Genomic DNA, 10,877 nt, shown 5'->3' on the forward strand with positions numbered 1-10,877 from the left:
GCCCCGCAGCCCCGCTGCGTCCCCAGTCCTGCCCCGGGGCGGACCCGAAGGAAGGTCAGGGTTGGACGCCCCGCCCCTCCCGGTCCCACCGCCGTGGCTGTTCTGTGGGTGGCTCACTATCAACGTTGACGACTTCAGCCACCTGCACCTCCATGGCGGCCTCGCCGGTCCCGGGGGAGAAGATTAGCATCCAGGCGGGAGAGACCGCCCCGGCCGAGGACAGGGACCTGCTGGGCAACGACTGCCCCGAGTGGGACAAGCCCGTCCCGCGCTCCTGGAGGCACAAGTGCGCCTCCTATGTGCTGGCCCTGCGCCCCTGGAGCTTCAGCGCCTCGCTCACCCCGGTGGCCCTGGGCAGTGCCCTGGCCTACAGATCCCAGGGCGTCCTGGACCCCAGGCTGTTGGTGGGCTGTGCCGTGGCGGTGCTGGCCGTGCACGGGGCTGGCAACTTGGTCAACACGTACTATGACTTTTCCAAGGGCATTGACCACAAAAAGAGCGACGACCGGACCCTGGTGGACCGGATCTTGGAGCCCCAGGATGTGGTCCGGTTTGGAGTCTTCCTCTACACTCTGGGCTGTGTCTGTGCCGCTTGCCTCTACTACCTGTCCGCTCTCAAACTGGAGCACTTGGCTCTCATCTACTTCGGAGGCCTGTCTGGCTCCTTTCTCTACACGGGAGGTAAGGACTGGCCCGATTCCTGTGCTGGAGGTCTTCGTTTCATGGACTCCAAACTGCTGCTTTGGGTGGGAGTTAGGACTAGAGGCGTGGATTCAAAAGTTCTCAGGCCACTTATGTGAAATCTATAGTGTGCGGGTTATGTGGGTTATTTTGAAAACAAGAGTGGGTTGAGAAGATCCTGGCTTGGCTTATGGATGTTAGAAATTATATATATATATATGTCATTGCTATATATATGGAAACTTTTTGTATCTAATTTCTTTTTGTTGGCCCTATCTTATAATGCCACAGTTACAAATTTTAGTGGAATTAACTTTGAAGCGCTCACAATTGTACAGCTGATTAAGGTGGTGCTGGCCAGGTGGCTAAGCTCTGTTTATTGAGCATTTATTATGTGCCAGCACTGTTCCCTGTGAACACAGCAGTCACAGATATCCCTGCTCCTGTGAAAGTTATTTTATAGATGATGAGGAGAGACAGAAAGCAAAACTAGTAAATTATAGTTAGGTTGACCAATGTCCTGGTTGCTCAGGACTGAGAGGGTTCCCAGGATGTGGGACTTTGGGTGCTGAAACCAGGAAAGTTCCTGGTAGGTTAGGATGAGTTGGTACCCTGATGATAGCATATGAAAGATGATTAGTGCTACGGAGAGAAATAGTAAGTAGAGCCAGGAAGGGGGACACAGCGGACTATTTTAAGTCGTTGGATCAGGGAAAGCCTCATCAAAAAGGTAATATGTGGGCAAAAATGGAAGGAGGTGAGAAGTGAGGGAGTTGGCTGAGCAGGGTGTCCCAAATCTTGGAACGGCAATTGCCAAAGGCATTAAGGCAGGAATGTTCCTGAAAAGTTTGAGGAGCAGCATGGAGACCAGGGTGAGGGAGAGAGAAAGTGAAAGGAAGTGAAGTAAGGGAAGTATGTTTGGGGAGGTCAGGGAGGCACAAAGATTATGTAGGCCTTACTGTTTTAAAAGAATCACTCTGGCTAAAGTATGGAGAATGGATAAAGGGGAGTGAGCAAGGGTAGAAGCAGGGAGATGGAGGAGAAGGGAGCTGTTGAGTAACCCAGGCAAGAGATGTTTGGTGGCTTGGATCAGGCTGGTAGTGGAGAGGGAAGAAGTAGTCAGGCAGGGTATGCTGATAGATGGGATGTGAGGCAGGAGAGAAAGAAGAATTAAGCATAACTCAGAGGTTTTGGCCTGAGCAGCTTGAATAATGGAGTTGATTTCAAGTGAGATAAAGTTGAAGGTAGGTTTTGGGAGAGATAATTGACAGAGCATCCTAATGTAGTACAGTGGTTCTCAACCTTCTGGCCCTTTAAATACACTTCCTCATGTTGTGACCCAACCATAAAATTATTTTCGTTGCTACTTCATAACTGTAATGTTGCTACTGTTATGAATCGTAATGTAAATATCTGATATGCAGAATGGTCTTAGGCGACCCCTGTGAAAGGGTCGTTCGACCGCCAAAGGGGTCGCGACCCACAGGTTGAGAACCACTGCTCTACGTAGTAGATCTCCAAGTGGAGATGTCAAGTGGATGTAAGAGCGAGTTCAGGGAGAGATCTGAGCTGGAGATAAAGATATTTGGGGATCATTGGCACATAAAGTTGTACGACTGGGTGAGACCACCAGAGGAGAGCGTGTTGTTGATAGAGATGTGAGGGGGACCAGGACAGCCCTGGGCCACTCTGACATTATGAGGTGGGGAGAAGCCCTAGCCTGCGTGGCTCAGTGGATAGAGCGTCGGCCTGTGGACTGAAGGGTTGCGGCTTTGATTCCGGTCAAGGGCATATGCCTGGGTTGTGGGCTCAATTCCCAGTGGGGGGTGTGTGGGAGGCAGCTGATCAATGATTCTCTCATCATTGATGTTTCTATCTCTCTGTCCCTCTCCCTTCCTCTCTAAAATCAATAAAAATATATTTAAAAAAAAAGAGGTGGGGAGAAGAGAAGGAACGGGTAAAGGGAACTGTGATGGAGCATCTGGAGGAGAAAGAAGACCAAGAGACTGGTGTCCTGGTGGTCACTTAAGAAGTTCAGTAAAGGGAACCAGTGGATGCTGTAACAGAATGTGTCAGGGGGTAAGGAGGGCGACACTTAATCTAAGACTTGAAGGATAAGGAGCCATCCTCGGGCAGAATTGGGGTCTGACTCAGGTGCTGAATCCGTCAAGGCTGAAGGAACAGCAAACGCAAATGCACTGGCGTGGGAGAGAGCTTGACATCTAGGATCCACTGAAAGGCCCATGTGTTCGAGAGGGAGAATGGAGATGTAGTTGGAGAGGTAGGCGGGGGCTAGATCATGCTGGTCTACTAGGGCCTCAGTCTTCTGTGTGGGTTTCTCCTCATTCCCAGCTTGCAGGCTTAATCCTTAGGTCTCTTTCCTCTGTCTCCATTTCCTCCTTTCGTGATTTTAGCCAAGTCTCATGGCTTCAGATGCTAACTGGTGACTCAAACTTATACCTCTGGCCCAGATCTCTCCACTACACTCCAGACTCCTACTTAGCTTCTTACTCGGTAATTTCTCTTCGAGGTCTCCAGGCACCTCCAGCTAAGCATGTCTGAAACCCAATTCCTGGTCTTCTCCCCAAAGAAACCTGCTCTTCCACAGCTTCCCCCTCTTACTCAGTGGCAACTTCTTCCTTTCAGTTCTTCACAGGCATCATCCCAACTCGTTTCTCACATCGTGCATCAGTCCATCAGCAAATCCTGTTGACTGTCCTTCAAAAATGTATTTGGGATCTGACCTTTGCTCACCACCTCTCACCACGGCCACTCTTATTTCCCTTGAGTATTTTGGCAGGTTCTTTACTGACTTCTGTGCACCCACTCTTGTCCCTGGCAGGGTGTTCTCAAGCCAGCAGCCAAAGTAATCCTATTAAAACAGGCAGTTACATCAGTCCTCTGCTCAAAATTCTCCAATGCCTTCCATCTTTTTTTTTTTTAAATATGTTTTTATTTCAGAGAGGAAGGGGGAGAGAGAGAGAGAGAGAGAGAGAGAGAGAAACATCAATGATGAGAGAGAATCATTGATCGGCTGCCTCCTGCATGCCCCCTCCTGGGGATTGAGCCCAAAACCTGGGCATGTGCCCTGACCACATGCCTTGACTGTGAATAGAACCATGACTTCCTTGTTCATAGGTCAGCATTCAACCACTGAGCCACACCCATTTGGGCAGTGGCTCCCATCATGTTCAGAGTAAAGGCCAAGGTCTTGACAATGATCCCAGGGCCATTATCTTCCCATCTTCTCCAGTCCCCCCACTCCGATCTGTCCTCTTTCTTTCCTTTGCCTTCTCACATGCTCCAGCACACTGCCCTCCTGGCTGTTTCTGAAACACGGATCCTTTGAAGATTCTGCTTCCTGGATTTAGAATGCTTTCCCCCTTCTATCTGTATGATTCCATTTCTAACCTACTCTTCCCATTTGTCAGTTGTTTAGTGAGGCCTTGCTTTCTACCCTACTTAAAGTTACAAAACAATGCTTTTTGCAGCAGCTGAGAAAAAATAAAATTACACACAAACATACAATACACCCTGTGTCCCATCCCCCCCAAACTTGCCGTATTGCTCTTCTCTGCTTTTTCATCACAGCATACTACCTTTTAGCATAAGTAAGTACGTACTTTGTTAATTATCTTCCCTCTTAGACTGTAAACTCCCTGGGGTTAGGGATTTTAGTCTCTGAACCCATGGTGCCCAGAACTGTGTCTGGCATGTAGTCAGTACTTAATATTCATGGGATGAACAAATGGGGAGATAATAAAATATATTGAGCAGAGTAATGACATAATCTGATTTTATGGTTTTTTAAACACTGTCAATTATATAGCAATAAAAGTCATACTGTGAAGTGCCCAGATTTTAAGTGTTACAGTTTGATGAATTTTGACAGATGCATATGGCTGTATAACCCAAACCCAATCACGATACAGAACATTTCCATCACCCTCAAACGTTTCCTGGTGCCTCCTCCCCGTCAACCCCTCTCTCCCCATCCTGAGCCAGAGGCCACCAGTGCTCTGATTTCTGTTTATGCAGATTTGTTTTGCCTGGTCTAGAACCGCATAGAAATGGAATCATTCCTTATGCATCCTTGTGCCTGGCTTCTTTTGCTCAGCAGGAGGGTTTGGAGATTTGCCAGGTTGTGATGTACATTAGCAGTTCCTTTGTTATTTATTTATTTTTATTTTATTATTTTTAAAAAATATATATTTTATTGATTTTTTACAGAGAGGAAGGGAGAGAGATAGAGAGTTAGAAACATCGATGAGATTTCAGAGAGGAAGGGAGAGGGAGAGAGAGATAGAAACATCAATGATGAGAGAGAATCATTGGTCGCCTGCCTCCTGTGCAAGTCCCCCACTGGGGATCGAGCCTACAACCCGGGCATGTGCCCTTGACCAGAATCGAATCTGGGACCGTTCAGTTCACAGGCCGATGCTCTATCCACTGAACCAAACCAGCTAGGGCAGCAGTTCCTTTGTATTGCTGAGTAGTGTTCATCGGATGGACATACTGCAATTTGTTTATCCATTTTCCTGGTCCTCAACATTTGACTTGTGTCCGTATTTTGGCTATTTTGCCTGAACATTTGTGTTCATGTTTTTTGGTATTTGTTTTCACTTTCCTTGGGTAAATGCCTACAAAGGGAATTGTTGAGTCCTAGGGTAGGTGATGTTTAACTTTATGAGAAGTTGCCAGTGTTTTCTAAAGTGGTTGTACTGCTCTATCCCACAATATGCAAGAGTTTCCGTTGCTCCACATTCTTGTCAACATTTTGATTCCTGTTGTAACGAATTCATTCCAGCTGCTATGTGGAGATCGGGCCCAATAGTTCACTGTGGAAAATGGTGTTGGGAGGGGTGGGCGTGCCTTAAAGGAAATGCCCAGGTGGGCCACATCTCTGGAGCAGGTGTCCACCTGTTGGACACTTAGGACATTGGGCTGTCTCCTCAGGGCACTAGCATTTTCTTGGGTCAGCTATACTGTAGGACAGCGATTCTCAACCTGTGGGTCGCGACCCCTTTGGAGGTGGAACGACCCTTTCACAGGGGTCGCCTAAGACCATCAGAAAACACATATATAATTACATATTGTTTTTGTGATTAATCACTATGCTTTAATTATGTTCAATTTGTAACAATGAAATTGGGGGTCACCACAACATGAGGAACTATTAAAAGGTCACGGCATTAGGAAGGTTGAGAACCACTGCTGTAGGAGGTTCTAGACCTTTTTCACCCCTAAAGTGGGTTTGCGGTTGGTTTTGGGGTAAGGCCTGTTGAAGGTGGGGGCTTATCCTTGCAGGCACAGGTTTCTGTCAACTTGCTCACATCATTGTTTTGCTCGGTGTCCTCAGGAGGTGTTCTTGGGTAATCTTGGGTAAGCCAGAGGTCAGGGCTTCAGAGCTGTGTGTTTTCTGTCCTAGTCAGAGCCCTTCACTCTGCTTGGAGAGCTGAGAACATAAGCCACAGGAAAGCAGGCAGCTGGTGGAGAAGCCAGATCTGTGCTGGGAGTCTTCCTACCCAGCATCTTCCTCCTTGGGCAGGGCTACTGCAGTCCCCCCTTAACTGCGCTTTCACTTTCTGTAGTTTCAGTTTTCTGTGGTCCAAAAATATTACATGGAAAATTCCAGAAATAAACAACTCATGTTTTAAATTGCGAGCTGTTCTGGGTAGTGTGATGAAATCTTGTGCTGTCTGCTTTGTCCCACCCTGGAAGTGAATCATCCCTTTGTCCAGCATATCCTCGCTGTATACGCTCCCTGGCATTAGCCGTATTTAGTAGCTGTCTTGCTTATCACATTGACTGTAGAGATATCACAGTGCTTGCGTTCAAGTGACCTTTATTTCACATCACAAGAGTAGTGATGCTGGCAATTGGGATATACCAAAGAGAAGCCATAAAGTGTTTCCTTGAAGTGGAAAGATATGTGCAGAATGCACATGAAACAAACATAGTACATATACGGTTCAGTACTCTCTGTGGTTTCAGGCACCCACTTGGGGTCTTGGATGAGGATAAGGGGATTACTGTAGTCCTCTAAATATGTGAGCTATTGCAGGAGACATCGATTTACTAATTTAGAACTGGAGCTAATGTTCTGCTTGAGAGAACTTCCTCCTGGAGGGCATGTCCTCAGACAACCAGGCAATTTATCAAAACACTGCTGGGGAGTACAGAATTAGCTTGCTGCGTGTTGGTGGGTATAGAGGGACCATGCCTGTGCTTCAGTCCCCTGGGGCACTTCATTCTTAAGACCCAGGGGTGGTCGTTAGGTGACAGATGGAGGTGTTAGCTTACGCTATGGTGGGAATCATTTTGCAATATAAGGGTATCAAGTCAACGCTTTGTACACCTTACACTTACTCAGTGTTATGTGTTAATTATATCGCAATAAAGCTGAAGTGGGGGGGACAGAAATCAAAGAAGCCCAACGACTAGTGTGAAGGTGATGTTGGGCTGAATCTTGTTCTTTGGCTGCCTGGCTTCAGACCCTCTATAGACCATTGTCCCTTATCGCTTTAGGTGGTGAAAGCAGTTTTCCTGTGGAGGCTGTGCCTTGGTAGCTTGGTGATGGGTGCACAGGAATCAGTAACCTGGCCCAGCCCGGTTGTGTTGTAGGCCCAAACTGTAACAGAACAGTGATTTGGTAAGTCACAGAGGTAGAAGGAGTAATTCCTAAGAGAAAGGGGCTTAGGAAACAAGTTGTGGAGGTAAAGGAAGGGCCCTTGGAGCTTGTGGAGATGAGGGAAAGGGGAAGGGGAGGGAGAGCATGCTGGGTCCTTATCCTAAGATTTTTTTAAAAATTATTTTTAACTATCTTTCGTATATTTTTTATATATATTTTTATTGACTTCAGAGAGGAAGGGAGAGGAAGGGAGAGATAGAAACATCATTGATGAGAGGGAATCATTGATTGGCTGCCTCCTGCACATTGGACCGAGCCCACAACCCAGGCATGTGCCCTTGACCGGAATCGAACCTGGGACGATGCTCTATCCACTGAGCCAAACCATCCAGGGCCTTATCCTAAGATTTTTAAGGGAGATCTTAGGGGGGGTTGCGGGGCAGGATCTCAGTAGGACATCCAGCAGCTTTCCAGGGGTCCTTTCAGGGTTGTGGTCTGCACTGATTGATTGGTGGGCCCAGGGCAGAGGGCATTACTCAGTGCAGCTGCTCTGAGGTCAGCCATGGGGTCGCTGGTCTGGTTTGGCTGCTTCTCTGGGCCTGGAGCTGAAATATAACTGGGGACTAGATGTTATCTCTAGGGAGGAAAGGTCAGGGGGTCCAAACCTCATGACCAGTGATGTGCTAGGGGAGGAAAGGTCACCCTGGGGGCGAGGTCCCCCCTACAATTGTTCTTTGCTTGGCACCAGGGGCTCTTCACCCTGGGGACCTTCTGTACCTGGCCCATCGTCCTGTTCTGCTCATGTCTAACTGCCCCCACAGTTAGGCCTGGAGTTTCCCAAGCTTCTGTGGCAGTGTATGCGTGGGTCACCTCTCGCCCATCCGTGCTGCTTTACTCTGAGTGGGGTGTCTGTCTGACCTCGGACCCATATTCCAGGTGCTTGTTATTGTAGCTCTGTGTTCAGTTCAGCCTGTGCCAAGTGCTGGGGAGCGAGCTGTGAACAAGCTAGACACAAGGCCCTGCCCTCATGGAATCTAGTGTTTGTTGGAAAGACAGACATTAAATGATGACAAGTGTGATGAAGTTTATGAAAGTAGAAGTCGGTGCATGGAACATGTTGCAAGGGGACCGAATGTGGTGTAGGGGTGAAGGAAGGGGTGAGGAATGGCCTTTATAGTCTTGAAGGGTGAGTAGGAGTCAGCCAGGCAAAGGGGGGAGGATGGTTCTCAAGGCCTCAGGAAATGAAAGGTATGAGGGGAGAGGGGAGGAGAGCTCTAGGTGAGCAGGAGAGAGCCAGGGCAGGCCAGAGGGGAGCCAGGAGAAAGAAAGGTTTGGCTTTTATCCTGAGGACAATGTGTTGATAAGGGTTTTTGGGTATATGTTGGTGGGGGAGGGCATGGTCAGATTAGTATTTTTAAAAAATATATATATTTTATTGATTTTTTTACAGAGAGGAAGGGAGAGGGATAGAGAGTTAGAAACACCGATGAGAGAGAAACATCGATCAGCTGCCTCCTGCACACCCCCTATTGGGAATGTGCCCGCAACCAAGGTACATGCCCTTGACTGGAATCGAACCTGGGACCCTTAAGTCCGCAGGCCAAACCAGTTAGAGCTCAGATTAGTATTTTTAAAGGATCACTTTGGCTGCATGTGGAGATTAGGTGGTGGTGGTAGGGGGGAACGGAGGTTGTTATAAGAATGGAAGCCATCCTTACAACAATTTGGGAGTTGTTGCAGTATTCCAGACATATAATGACCACTACTTGGATTTGGAGATGGGGTGAGGTGGACTGGAGTGTGCCGCTGGGGTTGCAGAGAACTGGGCAGGTTTTACGGAAGTAGATTAGACAGGATTTGAAGTCGATAGCAGTACAGGAAGAGGCGTTAAGGATGACTTAGTTTTAACTTAATGGGAACCAGAGAGGGGAAGCTGCTTTGTAACTTCATCATCTTAGTTCTTTTACTCATTGTGTAGCTGAAGGTTTCTTTATGCAAAGTTTGGGAACCCTGCAATTTCACTGAGATTCGCTTGTGGGGTGGGGGTGGGGGGGTGGCGGTGGTTTCAAAACCAGCAGCTGCCTGCAGAGGTTGTAGAGGAAGGAGGCGGAAGCGTAAGACTGGGCTGGATATTCCGTGACGGCTGGCCCAGCGGTGTTACAGACAGAAGCGGTGTCTTGCAGGGGCTGGAAAAGGGTGAAAGAAGCCGAAAACTGGACTGTAAGACCTTTCAGATCCTCACGGCTCTTCTGTGGAACTGTGTGTGGTGGGAACCCACAGCTCTTTGCTGCAGGATGTAGTTGGGGGGCAGTAGAAAGGAAGGACTGGGTGTGACTCTGAAGCCTCACCGAGTGCTAAAAGGTCAGTATTCTCTGGACCTCCGTGTCACCAGAGGGGAGGGAACTCAGTGACGGCCACTCTCCTCGGCTGAGAAACCAGCGCTCCCGGCCCGAAGTGGCTGGTCTCTGACTGATGAACAGTCCTTGATCTCACACCAACTCTCTGGGTTTTCTGGCCACAGGGATTGGATTCAAGTACGTGGCTCTGGGAGACCTCGTCATCCTCATCACGTTCGGCCCGCTGGCCGTGATGTTCGCCTACGCCGTCCAGGTGGGGTCCCTGGCCGTCTTCCCACTGGTGTACGCCATCCCTCTCGCCCTCAGCACCGAGGCCATTCTCCATTCCAACAACACCCGGGACATGGAGTCCGACCGGGAGGCGGGCATCGTCACGCTCGCCATCCTCATCGGCCCCACCTTCTCGTACATGCTCTACAACACGCTGCTCTTCCTGCCCTACCTGATCTTCAGCATCCTGGCCACGCACTACAGCATCAGCCTGGCCCTCCCCCTGCTCACCATTCCCATGGCCTTTTCCCTGGAGAGGCAGTTCCGGAGCCAGACTTTCAACAAACTGCCCCAGAGGACCGCCAAACTCAACCTCCTGCTGGGGCTCTTCTACGTCTTTGGCATCATCCTGGCACCAGCAGGCAGTCTGCCCAAACTCTAAGGGGACCAGGAGCTCCTCCGGCAGCAGGTCGCCCTGTCTGAGACTGTGTTGAAAGCAGTTTCTCAGGAGAGAAGGTGATTTGGCAGTGAGGACCCTAAGGATGGCTTGTAAACTCCCACCTTTTTTAAAGTTATTACGTTGTTAAAGATAATGTCTTGTTCTGGGGAATCTTGAAATCACTGGTATCAGAAGGTGAATTGGCTGCATGGCCCTTGTGTTATTTATAATTTCCACTAGAGGGTGTTGTTAGGTCACTTTAAAGTAGACTAAAGGCCCTAAGACGTGGTGAAGGAGCCGCCTGGCTTGGCCTCCAGTCCTAAAAGAGCCACGTGGTAATGACTGGTGTCAGGCCCGGTGACACCAAGAGCACCTGTCTCTTCCTCTGAGCATTTGGGTCCTGAAACAGCCTAACGTGCCTCCAGGCTATTTGCCTAAATTGTGATGCAGAGGCTTTTGTCCTTTCTCTCTCTTCACTTCTTGCCACAGTTGAGGAATAGAGTCAGATCACCCTGTGGCAAAACAAGCCAGCAGGACTGGGAAGGGGAAAGACCCACCC

The 10,877-nt window shown here is 48.8% G+C and overlaps 1 protein-coding gene across 1 annotated transcript; it reads left to right on the forward strand.

Moving 5' to 3' along the window:
• Positions 1-6: 6 nt before the first annotated feature.
• On the forward strand, positions 7-10,472 carry UBIAD1 (UbiA prenyltransferase domain containing 1). Its single transcript, XM_005873433.2, has 2 exons — positions 7-681; positions 9,834-10,472. The coding sequence occupies exons 1-2, from the start codon at positions 153-155 to the stop codon at positions 10,319-10,321; spliced, it is 1,017 nt and encodes a 338-aa protein (XP_005873495.1). The 5' UTR covers positions 7-152; the 3' UTR covers positions 10,322-10,472.
• Positions 10,473-10,877: the final 405 nt, after the last annotated feature.

Source organism: Myotis brandtii, unplaced genomic scaffold (genome assembly GCF_000412655.1).
Source record: "Myotis brandtii unplaced genomic scaffold, ASM41265v1 scaffold410, whole genome shotgun sequence".
Lineage (NCBI taxonomy): Eukaryota > Metazoa > Chordata > Mammalia > Chiroptera > Vespertilionidae > Myotis > Myotis brandtii.